The sequence below is a fragment of the Hippocampus zosterae genome, chromosome 4 (assembly GCF_025434085.1).
Source record: "Hippocampus zosterae strain Florida chromosome 4, ASM2543408v3, whole genome shotgun sequence".
Classification (NCBI taxonomy): domain Eukaryota; kingdom Metazoa; phylum Chordata; class Actinopteri; order Syngnathiformes; family Syngnathidae; genus Hippocampus; species Hippocampus zosterae.
In genome coordinates, this window is record NC_067454.1 from 15,391,344 (window position 1) to 15,418,445 (window position 27,102).

General features: G+C 43.2%; 1 protein-coding gene and 1 non-coding gene across 3 annotated transcripts; both read left to right on the forward strand.

The window, feature by feature from the left end:
* Nucleotides 1-251: 251 nt before the first annotated feature.
* On the forward strand, nt 252-21,253 carry usp10 (ubiquitin specific peptidase 10). 2 transcript variants are annotated; one of them, XM_052063769.1, is made up of 15 exons: nt 252-541; nt 9,226-9,294; nt 10,285-10,330; nt 10,922-10,981; nt 12,775-13,965; nt 16,297-16,388; nt 16,784-16,893; nt 16,969-17,024; nt 17,100-17,203; nt 17,478-17,577; nt 17,742-17,922; nt 18,792-18,957; nt 19,457-19,601; nt 19,860-19,925; nt 20,302-21,253. In XM_052063769.1, the coding sequence occupies exons 1-15, from the start codon at nt 494-496 to the stop codon at nt 20,487-20,489; spliced, it is 2,622 nt and encodes an 873-aa protein (XP_051919729.1). In that variant the 5' UTR covers nt 252-493; the 3' UTR covers nt 20,490-21,253. The 2 variants fall into 2 exon arrangements, with proteins under 2 accessions (XP_051919729.1, XP_051919730.1); XM_052063770.1 differs by lacking the exon at nt 10,922-10,981.
* On the forward strand, nt 16,084-16,162 carry LOC127600114 (small nucleolar RNA SNORA24). The gene has a single exon (XR_007962280.1). It is a non-coding gene; the product is annotated as a small nucleolar RNA SNORA24 (small nucleolar RNA).
* Nucleotides 21,254-27,102: the final 5,849 nt, after the last annotated feature.

Below are 27,102 nucleotides of genomic sequence, written 5' to 3' on the forward strand. Positions count from 1 at the left end.
ATTATGCTTTGGGAGTATTACATTTAAAAAAAGAGCCTATTTCCATTTGGCGAATTTCACTGGTTGTGGTGTTGTTCTGCAACGTTACCCCCGCGGTGGAGGGAGGATTACTGTACTTCTTTACTGTACTGTATTTCTTACTTTTTGTGAAGTTTTGCGTGTTCTTTTATCATCTCCATCTATACAGGGTTAGATAGATTAGGTTTCACAGCTTTTATTTCGAAGGCCCAGGCCAACGGAAGTATGTGCGGTCATTCGTTCGGCTCCCGCTGCATGACAAACCTCCCTTAGCCGCCAAGCAAGCGAAGAAGACGCTACACAGAAATGGCGGTTACGACGAGTACTAAGGCATGAGGTTGCTAAACGCCTTTTACGTGGATCGGACACATCTAAATGCTGGGAAAATGACATCGGCGTCGAAGTAGGACACCCGTCGAGGCGGCCACTGCAGAGCTCCCCCAACGTCTCCCCGGGAGAGTTTTCGTCTTGTCCGATGAGGAGAGCAAATCTCACCGGGAGCATGGCTTCTTACGGCAACCAGGTAGTTAGCGAGCTAACGTTACTTTTAGACCTCGCAGCCGCGTATACGTTCGACAAACAATTTTATTTGCACTAGGGTCGTGTCAATGCTACAAGTCGGCGGCACGGATATGTCGATATAAATGAAGGACTTGGCTCCTGTTGTCTTTGGAAATGTGGTGTCAAAAAGTGCTTGCTAATGCCCCCACTAAGCCTCATTGCAACAGCACCAGCAAGCATGGTAAGCTAACAGGCCCCACGTTTCCTTCGTCGAATGGGCTTATGCGGATTTTCCAATGACTGGAAATGACTTGAACGACTCTTTACCCAACCACCGTGACACTTTGAACGACGATGCTGCGTGAGTGTCTGCTGTTGATGCCAAAGAGTCAAGTGTCACCGAAAAGTGCTGCGTGTTTGCATGGCCCACCTGCTCTGGCTAGCTAGGGGCCTTCTCTGAGCGCATGCAGCGACCACTGCTTCCTACTGCACATTTGCAGTTAACTGTGCCACAAAAGAAGCATTTTCTATATGGTTTGGTAATTTCTTGTTGCTTTAGAACAAGACATTCTTATCTGCTAGCCAGCTAGCAGCTTTGCACAGGTGGTGAAGGTCGAACATGTTTTAAGTGTTAAAGTATTCAAAATGTTCAACATCCCCTTAGCTCGTAGCGCGAATTGCGACAGTTCAGCTGACCTTCGTGATTTTATATGCTGCACATTTTGATTTATATTTACGGTAATGGACTCATGCATCGGGTGTCATCGCTGTGGAAGTTGAGGGGGGGTGTGACTTGGTAAAGCGGACGCATCGCAACTCTGAACTTTATTCGGGTTACTCAAGGAGACGGTTAACCTGAAACAAGGTCCACTTGCAGCCTACGTCCAAAGTGACACAGTGTTCCCGATTGCGAGATAGTTAACGACCGTGTGCAGGATGAGTTCGTGCACATGCTGAACACCATTTGCCCCGATTAGGGAAGTTGAATACGAAGTTGCCATCACCCATTCTTATTGCAGGGTTTTTGCACCCAAAAACTTGTATTTCAAATATTTGCACATATAGCCAGTGATGGACAACCACCATCAAATAACCAAAGCCAGGAATAATAAACTTTGGCGATATATTTTTAATTTAGCACTGTAGCAAATCCTCCTAAAAATGAGTCTTTCAAAACGTAGAATTTTGCATGGCAGCTTTAACAGAATTGTGAAAATCAAATTAATAGTCCCAAACAATTTTTGTGTGTGTTGGGGGAAAATTGCCTTTTCAGAAATGCTTTTGAGACATCCCGCAAAAAAATTGTCAAAATGCCTTTTTTTTGGTTGTAATTTCTTCAAATTAGAGTAAAATCGAATAACTCATTTTATTTTCAACATATCCCCTCTATTTTGGGAACTAATTCTTGGATTGACTGGCAGTTTTTTGTGAAAAATATTCACGGATAAGCTTTTACGGCCTGAAATTCCAATGGGTTCTCCAAGTTGAAGCATTAAAATGAATTTGACGTTTGAAATGTACCTTCAAAACTCAAAAAAACAATTGTTAAAAAACAAAAATTGAACATTGCAAACACACGGTAGTCAGGTTTACCGAATTACTAATCAATTGTAAAATATAAAAAGTATCAAGCAACAAGTCTGTTTTTTTTCCAAGTGTAGATACAATAGTTTATAATTCCAGTGCAATCTGAAGCTGCATTGTGATCAGCTTGCAAAATGCTGACAGTAGAGTTGAGGAAATGTGATGTGAGGGTTTCCCTCCCAAAAGGGAATTAAAAATCCTTTTGGAATGGGGAAGACGGTTGGAACAGGGCAGTGATAGCAGCCTGTGACTGAAGCTGCTCCTCTGCCCGGAGACGGTGTTCCGCAGAGGTGGCTGTGATTTGCCCATAATGGACAGGCCATTCAACGTCCAGCTTTCTGCCACAGATGTCAGGCTGTTCAACCCTGCACCCACAACAGAGCCTGCCTCATTTTATTCCGCCGAGAAACATCCTTTTTCTTGATCCGAGCACATGCACGAGGGCGCTGGCAAATGGGAATTCCGAACCCAAATCTTAAAAACAGCCTTCAGTTGTCATATTTTCTAATGATAATTACTCTACAATTAGTGCTTGTTAAACAATCTAACACTTTCAGAAGCCGAATATTGGTGATATATATGAGCTTTGAAAGGCCATATAAACTTGCACAAAACCCAAATATACCCTCGTCTTAATTTTTAAAAAGGCAGTTATTTGGTCATTTCAAAGAAATTGTAGTTGGTTTGTGTTTTGTCCTTGCTCTCCCTGCAAGGAAACTTGGTCTTTTGAATACAGGAAGCAATTGTACATACTGTACGGCGATACCCGCTAACTTGCCGCGGCAAGAAGTGAAGGCGCCGGCGGCCATCTTATGTTGCCACCCAATAACTTGAATACCTAGTTTTTTACGTGGTATTTTCACGTTATTTGTCTCTGTGAAAATGGCACTGTGTGCATATCTACATGCAAATACGTGTATGTAAGTCCATGCGGCCAGCGTGCAACTTGCCGAAAGAAACACAAGCAGAGGTAAAATAATATGGTGCTGGTTAGACAGAGCAAGGAGGAAAAGCAGCTGCTTTATTGCTTTAGTGAGTGGCATAAATAAAATGTTTATTGACGGTAAAAAGTAAGAAGCGGAAATTATGTCCTTGCGTCCTGAAGTTATATGTCAGGGTTTAAATTAGGATATTCCAATTGTTTGCAATTAACATGTATACACAAGTAACTATCTGCTCACACTTGAATGTTTCAGAACTTGTTTATTTTGACCTGAACCCAAATGATAACTGAACGTTGTCACTTATGTTCAGGCTCATCGATCCGAATGTTTTGTCTCCTTTTGATTGTTGGTAGCCCTTATGTATAATGTGTGTGCGCGTATGCATCTTTGAGTTTAAAATGTTAATTGAAAATTGCCGTTATCGGCTACATCCGTACTTTAACAGATCACGTACACCCCCCCTGAAATGATTAATGCATATCAGAATGCGGTTTTTTCCCCCCTAAAATAACAGACTTGGGCAATTATTTTAGGGCGCTGACGATATGATCCGATTAGTTGACTAATCACTGATGATTAGTCAACCAGCAAAATAATTGTTTGTGGCAGCCCAAGTATGTGTATATTTGTGTGTCTGTCTGAGTACAGACAAACAATTATTGTTTGTCCGTCTGTCTGATAAAATCCTAAATTTTAATCTTCTCTACAAAGGTGTTTGCTCTGCTATTCTCGTATTCGGTGGTGGGTGTTAGTCCTAACACTGAATTCTTTAACTGGTTCTGCACCCAAAATGGCAGTCTTTCCTTCCATCCTCACACCCTCCAGAGTTAATGCCAGCAGGTTATTGTCACTGTTATTACATGACACTAAAATACAGCCACATGCTTGCTCCAGAGGTTCCAACAATCACATTAGCACTGGTGCTTTCCATCCCCGTGGCAGGTGTGCACGCATTATAAAAATACAAACTATTTCAAGAGCATATTTTATCTCAGCTTGATGAATCTTCAAATCCATGAGGAGATGACTTGAAATGTTTTCATACCATATGATAGCTTTGAGCGTACGTGCGCGCGCACACGAGCGTCCTGGCTCAAGCGGTAAAATGATGCAGATGGCTAATTTGCTGTAATCCTCAGTGGAAAGCAGCAGCAGAGGCAGCTTAGCGAGGTTCGCATGGCACGCCTACAGAGTAAAGCAAAGCGGCAGTCACGCCGTTGTCATTGTATTTGCCGCCTGAAGCCATCGGATTACGCTCGGCTATTTGTCGTTTGGCGGAGTGCAATTTCAGCAATGCGGGGTGTCACGTGAGGCCCCGTTTGCAAAGAGTTCTATATGCTTGACTTGCACTTTCTTTTTCTGTGCGCCTCTCCGTTCACGCTCCAGAGTTTTACTTACCGTGACGATTGAACCGGCCCCGCGGTTGGTGCGCTGGTGTCACCTTTGCACTTTGACTGTGTGTAGGTATTCTTTAAAGCGGCCACGCAGTGGTGAAGTGAAAGAATACATACATACGGCAGATTGAAAAGAACAGCATCGGGAGCTGTGGAAGAAATTACTTGCCGTATTTTCACGACTATTCAACGCACCGTACGGTTGGGTGCAGTCTTATTAATGGGTGACATTTCTGTATTTTACAAATACACAGACCGCACTGTACTAATGGGCGCAGTTTTACAGTGGTAAAACATACGCCAGCTTAAACATACGGCATGCATGCATGCTAACACGTTCGCCAACACGTTAGCTTGAAGCATACACTGAAGCTCGAAGCTAAAACACGTTTTTAAAAAGGCAACGAAAGCAGAACAGAGTTCGGGTGTATTTTATTTACAAGGTACTCACGTTTTTTGGTCAATCATCACTCAAAGCCATCAAAGTCGTCATCTTCTGTGTCCGAATTGAACAATTGTGCAAGTACAGTGCACTCCGCTTAATAGAACACCGGTTAATAGAGTAATCCGCTTAATAGAGCAAAAGGCTCTGGAACAGATTTGCCTAATGCAATTTCCTATAAAGATACTCCGCTTAGTAGAACAGATCTCCGCTTAATAGAACAGGCCGTAAGCAATGAACATTGTAAACTAGTGGTTTTCGAAGTGTAGCTATCGCGATACTGTACCACTATCGCGAGAAAACGCGGTAGTTCTAGCCATATACAGTAACAGGTAGCACGCGTCACTCCACACATAGACACACGCACGTCACAATGGCTTCAACTTCATTCAAGAGACGAGAGAGAGACGAAGTGTAGCTATCGCGATACTGTACCACTATCGCGAGAAAACGCGGTAGTTCTAGCCGTATACAGTAACAGGTAGCATGCGTCACTCCACACATAGACACACGCACGTCACAATGGCTTCAACTTCACTCAAGAGACGAGGGCTATCACCTGCGGATAAGAAGGACATACTCAGACGATACGATGCATTGCCGGATTCTCAGAAGGTACGCCCGCGGTTTCCAGGACTTCCCTCTTATCCAGCGCATTGAGAGGGAAGTCAACCGCAAAATTACGGACTCCTGTTTCCAGACAAAAGTAACGAAATTTTTCTCGTGATTTGAGATGTTTGACTGAAGTTGATTAAAGTTGTTGTTTGATTAAAGATATGGACGTCCACAGTCGAAATATCTCTTCTAACTTGTCAGCAGGGGGTTTTCTGCGTGCATAACTTGGTCGTCGACGTGTCTGAAGGTGTACCTAATAAAGTGTCTCCGGTTAATAGAAACCCCGCTTAGTAGAACAGAAGCGCTTCGGCCCAATGGTGTTCTATTAAGCGGAGTGCACTGTATCGGTAATCCAAACCGCTGGGTTCCCTCTCGTTGTCAGAGTCACTCTTGTCGTCATGTGGCTCCACAGAAATGATGCCGGCTTTGCCAAAAGCTCGGAACAACTGTACTAGCAGATACGTTCGTCCAAGCAGCCACAATCCATTCACAGATTGTGGCGTAACTAGCCCGGCGCTGCCTCCCACTCTTCGTGAAGCTGTGTTCGCCATCGATCATCCATTTTTCCCATGCCGCTCGCAACTTCACTTTGAACGCCCGGTTGATGCCGATGTCCAGCGGTTGGAGTTTAGTCAAGCCTCCGGGAATGACGGCAAGCTCGGAGTTCATTTGCTTGACTTTGTTTTTCACCGCTGGTGTGAGATGGGCACGAATGGAGTCGCAAATCAAGAGTGACGGCGAGGCATGGAAAAAGCCATCCGGTCTCTTAACATACACCTCACTTAGCCACTCTCTCATCTTCTCCTCGTCCATCCAGCCCTTTTGGTTTGCTTTCACGATGACGCCGGCTGGAAACTTTTCTTTCGGCGGCGTCTTTCGCTTGAAAATCTGGCAGTTTCTGTCCGTTGGCATGACAACCAAGAACGACAGTTTTGTCGTGCCCATGTTTCACTGCATAACCAATGGCTTGGAGTTTGAATTGCGCTTCGTAGGCGTGTCTCTTTGTGGAATACATTTTCGGGGGTTCTTGGAAACCAAAACCGAAGTTGTTTTGCAATAATGCACATACTCACATTTTATACAGGTGCTGGTACCTGCTAAGATAAGATAAGATATCCTTTATTCGTCCCACAATGGGGAAATTTACAGCCTCCAGCAGCAAGAATGTATGTAGAAAGAAGAAAGGAGAAAGAGAAAAAAAACAACAAACATCTTTCAATTAAATACAATATGAACACAAATGGATAAAAATTATTATTATTATTATGATTGTTATTTTTTTATTCATCAGCCTGACAGCAGTCAGTAGGAACGAGCGTCGGTATCTCTCCTTCTTGCAGCGCGGGTGTAACAGTCTCTGGCTGAAGGAGCTACCAAGTGCTGTCAGGGCAGGCTGGAGGAGGTGGGAGGGACTGGCCATCATAGCTTTTAGCTTAGTTAGCATCCTTCTGTTGCCCACCTCCTCCAGAGTGTCAAGGGAGCAACCCAGGACAGAACTGGCCTTCCTGACCAGTCGCTCGAGTCTCTTTCTGTCCCGGGCCGAGATGCTGCCTGACCAGCAGACAATTCCATAATGGATGGCCGAGGCCACCACCAAGTTATAGAACGTCTTAAGGAGTGACCCCTGAACCCCAAAAGACCTCAGTTTCCTGAGTAGGAAGAGTCGGCTCTGTCCTTTCCTAATCAGGGTGTCCGTGTTTGTAGACCAGTCCTGCTAGAGGCGCGCCTTTAGCGTCCACTTACACGCCCACCCTTCACTCATTGCCGGACCCACCCCCTGCGTGCCTGTCCTCACTCACGTCCACCTCTCTTCATATATTTACATATATGTGCACGGACGCGCTTCACTGATTGGCCGACCTCTTCTCCGCATGGGTGCGTGTCGTCACTCACGTACACATTTTCTCTCTCTCCATATATTTACATATAAGTGCACGGACACGCTTCACTGATTGGTCGACCTCACTTCCGCCTTTTCTCTATATAAACAGCGTGTCTGGTCTCAGACAGATTTTGGAACTCAGCTCATATAAAAGACGCTCCGCATTATAAGGCGTCCTGTCCATTTTGGAGAAAATTTTAGACTTTTAATGGCGCCTTATAGTCGTGAAAATACGGTAATCCAAGTTGTATCAAGTGAAACTCAAATTGTACAGTACAGTGCCTATTTTCAAAACTGCTTGTTGTTTAGTTTTAAAATGCTTACTTGTTAATTGGAAGTTTTATCCTGAGCCCTTTGTTGCAATACGCAGGTAACCAATATCGCGGCTTTGTACGGCAAGAAAAGTAAACGTTGGTGTGGTAAAGTATCACTTCAGTTGTCCTCAGTTTTGCTTTATAACTTGAGGTATTCTCAAGAAGCAGCCTTGTATTTCTATTTGCACTTTTTGTGTTGAGGTGAACACGCAGTCTAGGTTATTGATTGTCGCTTGTCTACAACATTTGGAGTACAACTTTTATACAGTGCCCCTAGTGTTCAGACTGGGACGCCGCATAACTGAAACGCCTCGTTACACGTGACATTTGCGTGAAATGTCTCGTGAGGCTGTTAGACAAACATCCGGTTGGTTGTTAACATTTTCAGTAAGGGCAAGTTGTTCGTCTGAAGCAGGCGTCACCGATGCGGTGCCTGCAGGCACCAGGTAGCGCCCCAGGGTAGAAAATAGCTCACAAGTAATGGGACATTGTGATTTTCTACAAATTTTGTACAAGTCATCATTTGAAAATTGAAACATTGGGATAAATTCATAAATATAGTGTTACCGGTTATTTATTGTATCTGTTTCCTAAATATTGTGAGTCATCACAAAAAAATAGCAGTTTCTTCACATAAAAGGAGTGTGTCTCGGGTAGCTGTTCATTACTCATTTCCATAGAGGTGGCTTTTGTGTTTTTGAACAATATTTGATTAAAATAAAGCGCTTTTCCATCATGATTACGAGACATAATGGCATTTGTACACTGTATCGCCAAGTAGTAAAATGTAAGTACTTCAACTGTGTCTGTCGGTGCATCGCTAACCAGTACACTGCGTGTTTCACGGTCGGTGGGAGAACGTTTAAGCCTCCTGTTTCATTTGGTGAAATATACTTATGCGCACTCCTTGTAGTCCAGTGCTGTGTTCTCCCTGGGAAAAAATAACTAGTAAAAAGATTTAGTTTGTGAACATTGGGAGGAACCCTGAGTAAGGGCAACATAAACACAGAAAGAACCCTTGTCGAAATTTCCACTCCAATGGAACCATTTAAACCATGATAATCTGACTTCAGTCTTCAGATAACATAAGTAAACCAGTTGTGGCCGGTTACTTGCAGGTTCAGACTTGAGTTTAAATTCAGGGCCCTGTCATAAAACCGAGCACTCCCTGCACTGTGCATGTTGAAATTTGTATTTTATTTTTTTTAACAATACAGTAGATATTGGTACACAAACCTGGGGGGGCTCATTGTTTCTTTTTTTTTTTTTTTTAATAAGTAATGGTCAAGGTTTATGATTAACCCAACATGACTCGGCACTTTGAATTTAGCTTCACTCGGGCTCGCTAGAGTTACTCGTGGTACTACAGTACAATTTTTTAAAAATCATTTTCTAATATGAGTAGACTTGGACCTCAATTGTGTTGAATTTGTTCGTTTCAAAGCATTGTCATTTTGATTACAGCAGCTAATTACATGCACGTTTCAAATGTTGCCTCCCCATCGGGCTCATGTTTGTCTTGTTTCCACAGTATATCTTTGGAGAATTCAGCCCGGATGAGATCAATCAGTTCTTTGTGACTCCACGATGTTACGTCGAGGTAAGGAGGGTCAACACGATGTCCGAAATAGTTTTTGTGAGAAGGTAATGATTCTTGACTTATGTTTAATGTACACTCACATTGTAGAAGCTCCATAATACTGCTCTGAATCTGTGGCTATGTCTAATTGCTCCTTGCAGCAACCACCTAAAATACACACGACTTTACATTTTATATATCGGCAGTAATTGTTCATTGGGATGAAAAATGTTTCAGCACACTAGCAAACAAAAATGTTGCAAAAAGTATGTATATTATGAAGTAATGTATCTATAGTGAAGTCATTTGGGGTGTTTTAATTGAAAACCAAGCTATTTTTTTCGTTTGTACATTCATTCATTCATTCATTCATCTTCCGTACCGCTTGATCCTCACTAGGGTCGCGGGGGGTGCTGGAGCCCATCCCAGCCGTCTCCGGGCAGTAGGCGGGGGACACCCTGAATCGGTTGCCAGCCAATCGCAGGGCACACAGAAACAAACAACCATTCGCACTCACACTCACACCTAGGGACAATTTAGAGTGTTCAATCAGCCTGCCACGCATGTTTTTGGAATGTGGGAGGAAACCGGAGCACCCGGAGAAAACCCACGCAGGCCCGGGGAGAACATGCAAACTCCACACAGGGAGGCCGGAGCCGGAATCGAACCCGGTACCTCTGCACTGTGAAGCCGACGTGCTAACCACTTGGCTACCGGGCCGCCCTTCGTTTGTACAATAACTGGTAAATTGTACCTCCTGCCATCTAGTGGCAGAGAATTAATTGTTGCAGGCGGACATGAACAAATACATGTTTTTGGTCGTCAATACTTGAAACTCCAACTAAATTAGTCAATAACTTCCTGTGGCACGCCAGATGATCTCACACTTGAGAATGACTCGGTCTCCAACCATGCATCTCGAATGTGTTATTTCAGAATATCGGTTGTACTTTTTTGTGTCTTTCCTATGCAACGGTGCTCATTTGGGCTTCACCCCCTTTCTCTTTCCAGCTTCCACCGTTCAACGACAAAGCGCCTTGTGTCAGCCAATCTTCCGGTATGCACATTTAACTTTCACTTTTCTTTTGACTACAGTGAATGTTTTTGACAGCGTTGAACATGAATGAGTACACCCCCATTGATTTGTTTGAAAACACTTGTTTCCTCTCAGAATCATCCCCGTGCCCCATAAAATATTTTCCGACAAATGAAAATTAGTACACACTCACTGCTCAGCATTTGTGAGAACAATCATGTCATTAACAAAACAACCGCAAATGACTCTAAATACAATCACAATTTTGAGAATATTTCTGTTTTACTGAGAAATAGATCCACTTACTTTTAAGTTTATGTTGAGCACATGATCTCTTAAAATACTTTTTGTCATATGCTATATCAAAGCAGATTTTGAAATTGCAATACTATTTATATCCCAGGCTGAGATGGTCTCACCAGACTGGGAAGTGGGGAGCGTTACATTTTTAGCATGCATCTGTACAAAAATGTATTTGCAATTCAAGATACCAACACATTGAGATCTTTTAAGAATACCCAAACGAAAGACACCACTTAGCGGCCACATTGAAAAAAAAATGCATATGCATATATGACTGTTGTTTTAACTTGATTTGTATTGACTATTTAGGAGGTTACTGCCCTCCTGCTGTACCATATATAATGGAGTCAATGGGACTGCAGGGTTGCGGTGAGTGGAGGGGCCCGACACCGTGGCTTGACTCGCTGCTGTGCGTCGTGCTGTCAAACTTTAAAATTAAGCAAATAAATAAATAAAATCCAGCCTTCATAACTGGTGGCTTCTTGTGCCTATATTCTTTCTCTTGCCTGTTGGTCAAATCTGTAGAGCTTTGCATGCTCAAGACCCTGTTATGTATCTTGTCTTCTCTTGCATTAAAATGCATTTCACTTCTGCAAGGCCCCAAGTTGATTTTCCATCTATTGGGAAGAATTAAACCTAACGCATTGACTGAGCATTTTTTTGAGTTGTTCCTAACACCTGTTGTTGAGGTTCAACTGCAGTGTACAATTGCGGCGTGTGATTTCAGTCCTACTAACGGAGAGGGCCTTTTCTTATCTGAGCAGGTAACTGCAGGCTTCACGCTCTGTTGACCATTGGAGGACACTGCTTTGTGTACTCTGCGTTACCAGTTTGCTTAGTCACGACAATTGTTGTTTTCCTAATTTGCACGCACTAATATTTCCTGTTTGTTCACTTTTTCATTTGGCGCCTCACATTTACACGGCACTATATTCGAACTACAGAAATGTACATTGATTTTGTTGTTGTCAACTTATGTCTGACTTTGAAAAATATTGATAAAATTCAAACAAATCAAATTTTTAATACTCTATATTCAAAACGCTTGCCATCATTTGTCAACCTGCTGTCATAGTTTGTGTTAAAAAATATTCAGTCTCAAAGTTTTGCTCCTCAGAGCAACATTATATCTCAACAAATTAAAGTATAAGTGGCTACAGAATGGATGGATGCAATACATTACAATACATAGTTTCTATGTAGCGTTTCTATTCAGTACATTAAGTGATACTTTTAACCTTTGAAGCAATTGATATTTGAATGCAAATGGAGAATTGACACGGATCAAAAGAAAATATACCAATACTCAAGTGGTCTTTTTTTCGCTGGAAAAATAGAGCAGCTTGCAGTTTTATCAGTTGAGATTCATGTCTGTTTGTATTATGCTGGCTCCTGGTGGCCGAGGGTGCACACCAAACGCAGCAGAAGTGATTACCGGTACTTTAATGGCAAGCCAGCACCGTACTAATTGTGATTTTGTAATGCAATATTGCTTGCCCAAAAGCCTGTTTACACTCGCGCATATGCATGTAGGTGGTATGTTAATGTGTCAGGAAGCCTACACACGCACATACCACCTCCGATGCCGCCACATTGAATGAGATCGCAATGCAATTAAATGGATCACTTTCTGAATCTAGGCCCCTTTGTTGTAGCAGGCAACACTCTCAATTTGTGTCGCTTTGTTCCTTGTTCTGCAAAGTAAAAACGGCAACCGGAGGAAAATAAGGGGAGGCAAAATCCCCCCACAAATTTAAGCAACAATACCAATGTTAATTATTACCAGTGCCACAACTTGGGTGTTTGAGAATCTACAGATGTACGTGGAGGTGGGTGGGGGTGGGGGGATTTTGAAAAGCACGTTGGGAGTTGTATTGATATTTTGAAGGACATTTAAAATGAATTTGGGGTTTGCATTGACTGTAAGCTATAATCAACATAATTACATTAAATACAAAATAGAGCTCCTTTCCACTCTCTGAATTCAGTTTCTGAATTGAATTAATAAAATAGATATTCAAATTTTTTGAGGTCCACCTGCATCTCTGCCAGATTGCAGAAGTAGGTTTTATGTGTATGTTCTATTTAAAGCCTCAGTTGTTCAGTTTAGGTCTATAAATGTGTCTAATGGATTTATTATGTCTGTATCATGGTACCTGCAGGTGATGACTATCAGCACATTAAATTTGGTGTTGATGAGGTCATGGACTCCAAGCCCGTCGTCGGTGGCGTGAACGACTCTTTGTACAAAGTGTCGAGTACCCTGAACCCACAGGCTCCAGAGTTCATCCTGGGCTGCCAGTCAGCCCAGAAGACCCAACAGACAACGACTCCGGTGGGCGACGCCACAGATGGAAGCCACTTCAACTCTGAGGATGGGCCCGACTCTGAGGCCTCGGCCCTGGACAATCATCAGGTGTGCCAGGACATGGACGGGATGCCTGGTGGCCCGGGACAGCGAGAGAGGAAGAAAAAGAAAAAGCGGCCCCCGGGGTACTACAACTACCTGGACCCATCAGCCGGCGGCACCAACAGCATCAGCGCTGCAGATGGGACGCCTGTGACAGCACTGGTGAATGGACACGCAATGGGCGTATCGCAACATCATGCCGAGGATGCAGACTGTCAGACTTTATCGGGGGGCGGCCTTTCCTCTCTGGGTGTCGTCTCCACGCCGACAGCTGCTCCGACGGCCAAATTCACTGCCAATCAGAGAACTTGTGATAGCCCCGATGACTCATCATCGGACATGAAAAGTGGGGCCGCCTCTTTATCAGATGGCACCATTGCAACTTCCCCCTCTTCTTCGGCCTCATGTCAAAGCAGAAGCGTGACTGAGGGATCAAGGACTGCAGATGAGCAGCCAGATCAGTTGGCTCCACAGAGTCCTGAACTTCCAGGTAGTCCACGGAGCCCCCGCTCCAAGTCACCTCTTCCTGCTTCTGCTGCTATGACGATTGAACCCGAGGCGGGGGAGGTGACCGACAGTAACGGGTTGGCAGACTCTGGCACTCCGGTCGGTGCAGATGGACACAAGGAAGACTGTGAGAGTGACGATTTGACCCCCGCGCAGGCTTCTCCACACTGTGCTGCCCAAACAAAAGTGGCAAAGTCGTCGCATTCGCCCGCAGTTCCTGCTGCGCCTACGACTAACCCACCCAAATCTTGGGCTAGCCTCTTCCACAACTCTAAGCCCCTTCCTGGCAGCCCTCCGGCCTTTGTGGAGGTTAAGAATGCCGTGGACGTTGTTGCCCCTCCCCTCCTGACACCAGAGACACCCGAGGAAAAGCTTGTTGAGGTCAAGGAAGGCCCTGTCCCTGTATCAGAGGACCCTATGGCTCCTAAACTTGCAGGTATTCCGCAAAGATGCTTCATGTTGCCGCTGTACTAAAATGCACCCTGTACGGAAAGCCGTTTGAGCATTTATCCAATATCCTTAATATCCAACTTCAAGTCCATGCGCTAGTGGGCCTGCACAACTAATTCGATTTTAATCGTGATCATGGTTTCGGCTGCTGTGAATACATTGACCTAATCGCTGGCTTAAATTGCAATAAAAATTTTGGGACACCTCTGCTGAGGTGTGCCAAATTCTCAACCGGGAGTCAGCCAGCCACGAGGGGCGGTGGCAAATCCTGCTTAAGGTTTTATAAAGCTGCCAAAATAACAAGAGAGAGAGAGATACTAGAATATTATTTAGTTAGCCCTTGGTCGATTTCAAAATCTTGGGATAATTTCTTTATTTTCACTATTCTAACATTTATTTATTTTAGTTTGCTTCCACACACCCTAACCGTTTGCATATTGCTTGTTGAAAAGTAGTGCCGTAAACGATTTCCCTGAACATGATAACTAAACACGATGACAACGTATGCAGCTCTATGTAGCCGTGTGCATTTTGTCCTCATGAGTAATAATTTAGCACACTTGTCTTTTTTTCCACTGCTTCCACTGACATTTCTGCACACAACCAGGACAACTTTGGCAAACCAGTCAGACTAACATGTTGCTCGTGAGACACAACTGCACTAGTTTTCATTTTTTTGTGCTACTGGTACCACTGGTGAAGCCCTAAATGTTAACTAGTAATATTCTGCAATCTCACTAGTAGTACTACTAGCACACTTTACCATTTACTCAATTCGACCCACTCTTTCTCCATACAAGTTAACAAGCTATATTTTATATTGCCAAGAATTTTAGTGGCTTCACTTGAGCATTTATTCAATCTTGATATTCACCTTAAGGTCCAAGTACTGCTATCCCCTTTGTCCTCACTAGTGATTCTATTCAGCACACTAAGGGATCAACCGCATCTTACTAGTATGTTTTTACTCCCCACTGCTGGATGACATTCTTTCTGCGCTGTAATTCGGCAACGCGACTTAGTAATGAGGCAAAACTGCACAAGATGACATTGGTGCGCTCTGAGCATGACTTTTGAAGCACTGAATATTAGCACATAATGTTTTATGGCACTAATCTTGCTAGTAGCACACAGTTGGCAGCTAGTGCATTTTTGCCTCATTAGAAACACGTAGTTGTCCCACTCATGACAAACTTGCCCCATTTGTGTGCAGAAATGTCAATCATCCTACTAATAGAGAGTTATACTAATAGCATATAATAGTGTCACAAGTTAGACAGTTGTTTTACTAGTGTGCCCTAGTCAGATTGCAAGTGCGCTGAATTGTTCTGCTGATAAGGGCAAAAAGGGCACGAGCACTTGGACCGTGAGCCGATATCAAGGGTAGTGGGTGTGAATAAACGCTTTCAAGACTGCACCTGATCAAGTCGGGGTCTTGCATTAAGAAAAGCAATATCGGTTTGACCACTTGATGGCAGTGTTTAACCAGGCATGTGAGCCACTCCTCAGAGCAAGGGGGATATAGGTTGGGGGTAGAAGTGAGGGTCACATCTGTAACGGGTGTGAACGTTGAAGTGGGTGTTTAGTTAAATCTCACTTGGAGTGCTTGCCATCGTTTTCATCGAGTTCCTGTGTATACACCTGACGTCCTGATTATATTACAGGCCAGATTGTTTTTGTCTAATGTGTGAAGTGACTAATTTTTGCTGCGTGTTTAAAACCGGACAAGGCAATGCCTGACAAATAAGGAATTGTGTCCTCAGGCTTGTTTTGGTTTTCATGTTTCTCATCTGGACCGTTTGCGGAGTCGGAAAGGTTCGATGATGGCTTTAATTTTTACTCTCACTGTCAAGAACATATTTGCAGTCATTAACCTAAAACGACTTTATTCGACATGTGTTTTCAGTCCACAATAATTGCGGCAAACCATATGGTTCTCGTGATTGAGATATAACATTGTTGTCCCATGATGGTTCGTGTGGTTATCCAAGTGAAGTGAGTCTTGGTTTTACGAATTATTTTTACTTAATAACTAAAAACTACAATTGGATAGAGGGTCCAAATCACCCCCCTCCCCAAACTGCAAAATCCACAATGTCACCCTGTCCACGTTACCATGGGAGCTGTGTTCTAATGACAGTCTCCCTTCCTAGGCGTGGAATAGCATAACCTCGCTCCCGTTCACACGTCTCTTATGTTGCTGTCACAAGAGACACAGCTGGAAAAAGGAACATGTTCCAACTCGAACGCCCGATTGCATGTTACTTACTGTGCGCAAGGAGCCTGCCTATTTAACGTTGTCTGTTTGAATCCCCAGAACTTATTGAGAATGTCAAGTTGATACACAAACCAGTGTCTTTGCAGCCGAGAGGACTCGTCAACAAAGGAAACTGGTGCTATATCAACGCTGTATCCTTTCAACATCTGCCTTCATGAAGGTCTAACTGGACAATTAAAACTTGTTAACTTTTATACATTGACAGAGTTTGAGGTTGCTATTTGATGTTTTTAAATTGCACCAGATGGCGGAAGATACATAATTCACTTGTGTATCCACAAGTTGCCATTCATACAACACAACCTGTATGCCATACACATTCCATGGTCATTTTTCTACTAAATTGAAATGTTTTTGATTGCAGGATGTGTGTGTGTGTTTTTAATGACTTTCTGTCTGGTGGTGTGCCGTGAGATTTTTATCATAAGATCTGTCCTTGGCTCAAAGGTTCGGAAAGGCTGAGCTCATGAATCATAAACGATCTTTTCAACATGCCAGTTTTTCTTTCCTGACTCGAAGACCCCAGACTCTCCAGGCCCTGATCGCGTGTCCTCCCATGTATCACCTGATGAAGTCCATTCCTCTACAAAATGAAACACAGAGGCCGTGCACCTCCACACCCATGATAGATAACTTGTGAGTCACGCATCCTGCCATGGTGTTGATTATGTGCTTTGCTGACCGATTGCCTTTTCTGTCTTCACTATCAAGTGTGAAGCTGGTGAATGAGTTCACAAACATGCCGGTGCCGGCGAAACCCAAACCAGGTAAGCTGCTTTTCGTGATGATGATTTGACTTCATTTCTTCTCTTTCCAACGCTGACCCAAAGTCTTGTCCACAGCTGTTGGCGATAAGCTGGTGAAAGACATTCGGCCAGGCGTTCCCTTCGAGCCGACGTACATCTACAGACTCCTCACGCTCATTAAGTCCAGTCTCTCGGAAAAGGTAGGCAGCCTCAAGATCTCTTGCTTCTTTCAAGGTCTCTGGAACATTCAGTCCCGTTGGCCAGTGTTGTTGGATTGCCAAAATGTACATTTTTAATTAGGCTGGGGAAAATGTACTGAATCGAACAATTGTCGAAAGGTATTTGCTTGCATATTTTATGAAAACACAGCAAATTTAACGAGTTTCTGTCTGTGTCCACACCTTGACCTTGAGATTTCTATGACGGTAGGCATTCTTCGTGTTTTTTAAACTGATGCCGATGATGTGTTGCCAGGGTCGACAGGAAGATGCAGAGGAATATCTTGGCTTCACTCTAAACGGGCTGCACGAAGAGATGCTGGCTTTGAAAAAACTAATCTCGCCTGAGGAAGAGAGTAAGCACCTTTCACAGACACTCGTGTGTCACCTGGCACAGTGTGTGAAAATTACTGCGGAAGTTGGAAATGTTCAATTGATGAGAGGCAATGAGGTGGCAGTTTTTAGTAAATGAACAGTCACACGAGCATCTCAAGTGTTTCCTTCATTTGTTTTTGAGCAGAATACCCGACGGCCAACGGCCCAGAGTCACTGCCTGGTGTGGAGGAAGACGACGCTGACAAGGATGAAGAGGGGAGCGAGGACGAATGGGAGCAAGTTGGCCCCCGCAACAAGACTTCTATCACTCGCCAAGCCGACTTTGTTCGCACGCCCATCACTGACATATTTGGAGGACACATTAGGTACGCGGACCAAACCAAAACCAAAATAGCCGTGCTGCTTTTGTGAATGTCTCATGAGACGGAAGGCGTGTGGTATCCACCCACAGAGACACTTAACCTCTGGCCCTCTTGAAAGGCAAGACCCAGAGTGGGTAAAACAGGCCTTAATAACATGTTCTCTGATCTTCTGGTCTGGTACAGGCCACATTATTTTCTCAACGTTGTTTGGAAGCAGAAAAATAGAACGTGGGGGGTGTATGTTTGTCTGCTCATTTGCTCGCTGTGGTTATTTTGAGCGCTAGTAGATGTTAGTGTATTTTAGGAAAGAGCTTGTTGCCCAATGACAGTCTGAGGGGATTCCAAAAAATTTACTTTTCTATGACTCACATCACTCATTGCAGTTCATTCGGATGTTTGTCAGATACACGTCAAGTGTGTTTGATTAAAGAAAGTAAGTTAAGGATTTCATGGTCATAAAAGGAAACCGTCTTTTCCACTTAGTCCATTTCTGCATGTTCACAAATGTTCAAATAGATTTCCGTCAGTTTCTAAACATTTCATCACAGAACATTCAGTTTGAATTGAGAGATTCTGTGATCCAATATTTTTCAACATTATTGCAACATTCTTTTTTTTACTAACTCACCAACCAACCTCGAGTGCAAATTCCCCGAACCATAAGTTCATGGTGTACTGTGCAGAGCGTTCCAAATAGTTCTGAGTTTTGCTCAGTACTGTCCCAGCACTAACGTTTGCCATTATTAAGTGTGTCATTATTAGCCCCCCAAAAAAAGCCACGGACAATCAAATAGTAGATTCTTTTTTGGACACTGTCGATGATGCTATCCTGTGTGACCTGAGGTATTTTTTTCACACTGCTTGTGCATCAGGTCGGTGGTCTATCAGCAGAACTCTAAGGAGTCAGCCACTCTGCAGCCCTTCTTTACGCTGCAGCTTGATATCCAGTCCGAGAAGGTCCGCACAGTCCAGGAGGCCCTGGAAACGCTCGTCGCCCGGGAGTCGGTCCAGGGCTACACTTCCAAGAGCAAGCAGGAGGTATGAAAGAAGTACCACATGTGGATGCTACGTGCTGTCAGACATCACTTGCATTACTGCTGGTACTATTCTTGGCCTGCACGGAGTTTTAGTTGGCTTATTTGTTAGTGAGACAAGAATGCGACATTCTTTCCAACAAGTTTTTTTTTCTAGAGTTTTGTTGTCCTCTGATTGTTCTTCAACATCTCGGTGTACTGCTAAAGGTTATCTTCATTTTGAGTTAATTTCAACCTGCTGCAGTCACACAGTGTTGTGTGTTCAATGCCTCCAAAACATCAGAAATGATTTACTAGTCATCGCTTGGCAAGATCAAAATGTTCTCTTCTGTTCTCTCGTGTCGCCTCCTCTCTTGTTTGCAACATTTTTTTTTTATCCTGGGTTTTATCTTAAGTTCCACACTTATAAATCAGCATCACCCAAACTGTTTTTATGGTCCGGGACAAATCTTGTCACCCCCACAATCAGTTTTGATTGCACGCATTTTTATCCCTCATGTCAGATTGAGGTCAGTCGGAGGGTGACTCTGGAGGAGCTGCCCCCCGTCCTCGTGCTCCATCTCAAGAGATTTGTCTTTGAGAAAACTGGAGGCTGTCAGAAACTCAACAAGATCATCGAGTACCCTGTTGACCTTGAAATAAGCAAAGGTATGACTGTTTTAAAATAGTACGGACCTAATAAAACCTCCGTTGTCAGTTTTATTTGACAGACGTCTCAATAAATCAAAGCTTTAGTCACTTGTACAAATGTTGGATGTAAATGTCAATTTGTCATTGCGTAGTGCTGGTTAATCTCTCCGTTTTATTTATATGCTTATTTTCTGCACCTACGGTCACTTTTGTGACAGCAATAGAGCAGGATGCAATGCAACAAAGTTTATGCTGAGGCTTTGTGATATCTTGCAGACTTGCTGTCTTCTGGAGTGAGGAGCAAAGTTGTGAAAGGCCAAAGAACGTACAGGCTGTTTGCAGGTGAGCCTGTGCTTTGAAAATTGAATTTCTACCTTGTTTGAATTTCGCAATAGGTCAGTTTTATTTGGCTTAAGTTCAGATGCCGTGCTGGGAGCGCTACTTCTCAACATTAGCCAGAAATGATCTTTTTTTCTTTCTTTCATTTCAATGACATTTTCCCCCACCTTCCCCCTGGAAAAAACATATAACAGTCTTTTTACCGTTGTCCTTCATTGTCTCATCAGTGAGCTCAAAGAGCGCACTAGTACTTGAATCTGAAAGTCTATAGCAAACTAATGCTGACGCTTCTTTCCATATACTTCACTTATAATCATCTTGCTCAAATTAAATGAGGGAAGAGGCTTTAAAAAGGCATGTGTCTCTCTTTCCGCGGCAGTGGTCTATCACCACGGGAACAGTGCGACAGGCGGTCACTACACCACGGATGTCTTCCACATCGGTCTCAACGGTTGGCTGCGCATCGATGACCAGGCGGTGAAGGTGATCAACCAGTACCAGGTGGTCAAGCAGATTGCAGAACGCACTGCTTACCTGCTGTACTACCGCCGCGTTGACCTCTTGTAGTCGCGCACGCACGCACGTCGACAACGGAGCAGGCGACAAGCATACATGCATAAGCTCACAAATACATGCCTAACGCAGCTCCCCTCATCCTACACGTGACACACACAAACACACATGTGGAACATATGATGAACAGGAACACTGCCCGACTTTGTTCTCTTGCAAGATTTTTCCTCCTCTTCCCTTGTGTCCTTGCTTCCTTGAGAGCCAGCTTTTCCAGCACCTCTTCCCAAGAGGAGACACAAGTTGCATTCAGCAAGAATTCCTTGCAACGGCTCACTCTTCTCTGTGCACCACTGCTGTCGTTTTCTGTTCTTTTCCCCGGACTTAAAAAAAAATACATGAAAAGAATAGTCGGTTCAGATGGAGAACTGCAAACTGGACTGTTGGAGTATTTTCTCTCCACTGAGCGGATTCACCAGGAATTATCAGTGTTGGCTTTTTTTCATTTGGCGAGCTGCAGTGAAAAGGCCCATTATTGAATGAGCGCATTGACCAGGACTAGCACCAGCATCATCATCATCATCCCAAGCCTGCTTGTCTCCTCTTCCTCATCCAGGTACAGGTTGAGCCCTCACGCACAGCGAGGGCTGGGCTGCACGTAATCTGAAGTGAACACTCCCTGGGTTTTTACGTCGACAGAGTATCTCAACAAAGTCTTTATTGCGTTTTAGAATTGTGACGGCAAGCTTTCTGTGTATTACGATAATGTGGCAGGTATATTTGCAACTATTTAGACTAAAATGTCCCGAAAAAAAGAAAAACATGCAGTCCTTAAGGACTTTGCTTGTTTTTAGATTGTTTGCACTGGAGATGGCAACTAATCAAAAGATAGATTTCACTGCAAGAGCTGCCCTCGTTTACTTTGTACATTTCCTGTTAGATCCATTTGTTGTCTCTGTGTCATCTCCAGGTGGCTCGTCGGTGTGTCTGAGCCACAGCACCCATCCAATTCTCCCCAAAACCTCAGCTGTGAGGGGAGGGGGCCAGCCTTAGGTTCGATCTGCGATCTTTTCCCTGCCCGAATCGGGCGGGAACCTCTGAAATAACACATCTCGGCAACGTGTGTTGAAGGGTGCGTAAAAATTAGCTGACACCAGTGCACGGATGTCTGCACGGAGACACACTCACACAAATGGAGATGGCATTCGTTGAAGATCTTTTTTTTTTTTTTTTTTTGCATAATTCATTGTGATGACTTTTGTTTGCTCATGTTACTAAAATGTTAATTTTCTGTTTCGGTCACTTATCGAACATCCCCACGCTCATGCTCCTCTCTGACTTGCGCTTGCGTTTGAATTGGATGTTTTCAAAGGAAATGACACGGGCTTAAGCACAACGATGAATAAAGATGAAGTAGTTCTTTGCTCTGTACTTAGTTCGTTTTCTCTCATCAGCACAACCACTTTCACCAACATCACCTCCAGCACCAAGCACCCAACGAAGTGCACCCCGTTTCCCCATATCTAACATTGTCATTTAAAGTCTCTGAAAAGTGAAGACATTTTTACATGAGTGCGGTCAACAAATCAAGTCAATTTGAATAATTGAAAACCAAAAAAAATGGATTTGAGGCTTCAAAATTGTCCACCGAAAAAAAAAAAACTTGTCTCTGGTTATGAACGTCGTGGATGTGTTCGCTAAATACACACCCTCCTGAATAATGGATGCTACGTTGTGTGGCATCTTACTTTACGCCTACCCATGCTTACATGTTTAGCTATAAAACTGTATCAACGGTGACTTGAATGTATCCCACCGTGGCGGGGCTTTGCACGCCTTCCGAAGAGGGCGTGAGCCACCGGCCATCTTGAAAGCCAACATGTAATAATAACTAAGGAACTCTAAACTCATTCACACCCAAAGACGTTTTCAACCATCTTTTCAGACATGGTCCAAGAATTGGCTGGTACTGAATGAGTTAATAGGGCCAGATAACCAGTGATTCGAATGACGGCGGACGGAAGTGTGTCACTGAGCACCGTTTGAGCCACGCCCAAATTATCGCGAAAACTGAAATGGCCAAAAATACCTCATGGTATGTCTCCACATCTCAACACTTATTTGAAAAATCACTTAGTGGATTGTTGTGATGTCATTCCACTTTTGTGGGTTTTAAACTTTAAAACCTTTGCCAACTTAACCAAAGGACACCATATTGAACTCCTGGTTATTTTTCAACTTTTTGTTGTTGTTGTCTTTATCTCCTGCGCTCATACTGCGCTGCAAACGTTGTAGTGCTTATTTCCCAAGCTGTGACATTGACCCTCATTTGCGTATTTATTCCTCCAAGAAGAAAAGAATGTCAGAACATTTGGACTTTGAAACGGACAGCCAGAGCTTTCGGATTGCTTCATGTGTGTCTTCGGTATGAGCTCATAACACTGTCTGCTGGAGTTGTATACAACAATCTATTGTCTTTTGAATTTCAGGCCTCCGCCATTCTATTTTGTTTGTTGTTCGAATAAAGGATTGTGCAAAAGGAGTTTGCTAAAAATGACACAGAGACAAAGACGTGTTGTCATTTTTCAAGTGCTCCACAACAGACACTCGTGTGTGACTGGTTTGCCATGCAGTGCACTTGCTCCTGCGGCGCGGCTTGCCTCGGCATAATGGAAAGCAGACCCATCATTGAAAAATCTGCTTGGTCTGCTTGTTTTCAACCCCTCCTTCCAAACGAAAACTAGGCTGGCCTCAAACACGTGAATGCTTTGCTCTGCGGCAGATCGTCAACACTAGTCAAGTGGAATAGAAAACTTGCCTTGGACTACTGGGTGACATTTCTGCACAAAAGTGCGACTTCACGCTTTGTCCTTTGTGCAAAACTGCACAAAGTTTGACATGTGTACAGGTGCAACAATAATTCTAAATCATGGTAAAAATTTTCTGAACTGCCAATTGCCATTCAACCCGTCGTCTTCATCATGTGAACATTTTGACGTCATGAGACTGAGTAGCCGACACCTACCAATCGAGTAACGGTACCTTGCCATAAACAGGATGTTCTCAGAATTGGTGTGGCCACGGAATTGTCATGTAGCAGAGACTGCAGGAGTCACAAAAAGAAGTTAGAAACCTTGGAAGTGGGTCAGAATGCTCTGGTTTCTTTGCTAGAGCTGCCAGTTTTGCTGAAAGTCCTGAAACATTGACGAGCTACATTCAAATGTTTTACGAAAAGGTCAAATTTACCTGTTATAGTTTAACATTCTTTGACTCGGGTAAACAATAGTTTAATAGACTTATCCATAAACTCGTCCAACACAAATTTTATAATGTTTTTGGGGTTTATGATAGTTTTCAGGAACAAACCACCTCATCCTATTCACTTCTGTCCCGCAAGACTCCCGCTTTTGTTCTCCAGTCTGTTAGCTGCAGTAACATTTGGTCAAAAGTGACCTCACGGCATCACCATGTGCCAGGTTTAATAAAACAAAGGGCCACAATCCTAAACATGCACGAGCAAAGTGTGAGGCCCCCGTGCTGTCAGTTTTAGGGGTAGACTTGTGACCTTGGGTTCTCATGCAAAGGACATATTGTACTCTACGCGCTCCAGCAGCTGCTTCCAAATGCACTCGGTGAGGCTTTTTTAACTCACGTAAGCATGTATGTAAGAAGCATGCTTCCAATGACATTGTGCACGCTTGTGCCAGTGAAGCTGTCAGCCTGAATTCGAGCGCTGCATGAATAATTACAGGCTGTTGAAGCCATTCTAGTCTTAATATTCAAAGTCGGACCACCATGGCCTTGAAGTTGGTATCTTATTTGACTTTGAGTGGCCACAAAAAAAGCCTTCCAAAGTCTCAAATGTAACGCGAGGAGGCCTGCGGGGGGTTTATCCATGTGAAAGCCGAGCGAGTCGTTTATTATAATGGAGACCATTTTGCTCAAAGAATGTCTTCCATTTGAAATGTGAGCCAGGGGATTAAAAAAAAATGTATACCACTACAACGCTGCTTAGCATGTCCAGAAAAAGTCAATGCCCTTTTCATGTTGGAGTTATATGCGCACCATGTACGTGTGTGCGGTTTGCACAAATCAACAAATGCAATGTTTTATTCTGCCAAATGATATTTAACCTTACATGCAACACCCATGTGTGCGCGCGCACCCGCGCACAAGTTCCTCATTGACATTTTGAGGTTTGCAATTATGTTTAAAACTGTATTTTCAGCCAAAGTATTTATGGTAATGCTGAGAGAGTTGTGTACTGTTAACATAGTTTCCCAGCTAAGTCATTTATCTTGTATTATATTTTCAAAACCTCTCATAGCACACGCACCACACAAAAATGATGAAGAATGATGATCTGGTCTCGATTTACTCAGAAATGTGGACGCTGTGTGACATCTGAGGCTGTTCAGTTGAACAAAGCATGTTAATTCACTAATTGCGGTCCTCATGCATGTTTTGGATGTTTCCCTCCTCCAACACACCTCAGCCATGTGATCAGCTTATCGTCAAGCTCTGCAGGACCCTGTGGAGGATCCTTCTCATTTGAAGGAGGCGTGTTTGGAGGAGGAGTAATGCCTAAAACATGCAGGAAATGTAGCCCTCAAGGACTGGAATTTGACACCTATGTGTTAATTGGTCCGTCTGCTATTTAGTGAAAGAGTAATTAATTATTCAGCCTGTCACTTTACATCACTGGCATAGATAGATGAACAAACATTTTTCGGATGAATAGGTACCGGTTGATTTTCTTGCAACTCTGTGATTGAGTATAACTGCTGTACCATTTTTTTCTATACCACATAAAATATCAGTATTTTATTTTGGACAAATTGTGTTTAAACTGGTCACTGTTTTGTTTGCATCTGGTTCATATTAAGTCATCCGGGGGACCCCAAGGGAACCGTCCAGATCCGTGTACAGAACTGACCAAAAAAATGAAACAATCTTCATGCTTTAACAGTAATTCAGAAGAACATTAAGGGACATGTAACATAGCTTACGATTTTGACCGCTTTAATAATGTGTAGTTTCAAAGATGTATTCGTAAAATCTGGAGTCCCACTCCACTTCATTTTATGCAGTGCTACTTAATGCAACTGGCAAGAGTGTCTGGCTCGTGCCGTTTTCCATACACACTTGGCGTCACTATGAAAAATGTCAGTCGCAATTTTGATTAACAACAACGACAACAACAACAAAAAACGTTTCCATTCAGCTGGAATAAAAAGTTATCAAATCTACACATGCACAGTGAGAGACGGGAGTAGTCTATACCATTATGATAGCTCAGGGGTGCCCAAACTTTTTGGATCGAAGGTCTACTTTTTGATCAACTAACCTCACGGGATCTACCCTTACCGGCTCGCGCGCACGCACACACACACACAAATTTAAGATTTACCTGCTTTATTTTATTTTTTAAATATTTTTTTTGTGAAAATGAGACTGATTAGTGTGCAGTGTATATTAACACAAAAAATATATTACTAACATGTACAAGGACACACAAATGGTTGGTTGTTTTTTTTTCTTCTCGACACTCCTCGGATCTACTTGGGACCTGTCTTAGATCTACCTAATGGGCACCCCTGGATAGCTGATATACTTAAATGTGTAAGTAAGCACGTGAATTAATACTAAAACAATGGTAGCCTTAAACTTCTGTTTTTATGAGATGTTTGGGGCGGCCCTGGAAATATTACGGCCCCAAGCAATGACTTGTTTGTGTTTTAATAGCAATGCTTGTGTTAAGGATTGTATAGTGGGTTACTCGACTGACTTCTGTGCATTGCGGATTGGTTTGATTCTCATGCGGCGATTGTGTTGATGTCAGTCTAAACAGAGCTCTAAATGTGCCCTGCTGTGATTGGTTGCTGCCTTTCACCCAGTCACCTGGAATATGCTCAAACTCACCCTGTGACCTTAACAAAGACCATCGCTATGGAAAATGGACGAATAACTTCTTGAAATGTCGACATGGGTGGTCAAAAGTTATTTGTTCATGTCAGTTTCAGATTCAATCTCTTTCAAAAGACTGTTCAAAGTTCATCATATTAGTGCGGCTGTATTCTCATTTTAAAGGGAGCATCTCTCGGCATTCATCTTCTTGGTGAGTTACAATTTTTTTAACTGTTGTTGGTACGCAGCTCTAATAATTTAGAGCTCAAGGAACAAAAAAAAAACTTAAATGTAATTTTAAAAGGAGACCACACCTTACTTTAAGACAATAGAACCCTGTGATTTCTCCCAGCCATTCAACAAAGAAAGCTTGTGAAAAAATGCAGTGGATTTAAACACTGACACGTTGCGGATACAATTGTTTCAGGCGTCTTCAGAGCTTGCTGTTGAGCTGTTCAATTGAATCAAGTGTGTTGGAGGGAGTTGGAGTAGAGAGGGATGTAAAACGGGCAGGGACGGCTCTCGAGGAACCGGAGTTCCCGACCCCGGCTGACGATAAATAGAAAACCTTAACGTAAATGCCAAATGCTGAAAAAAATATATATTTTACTCGCGCGTGTGCAAGTCAAGACCATTGTGGGAAAAAAATGCTACATTTGTAGCATTTATCCCAAAAGTGTGATCGACCGTATTTGCGAGTATGTTCAAATGTATTCTCGAGTACTGTATGTCTGAACGTTTTTGCAAGAACGTTCGAACATGT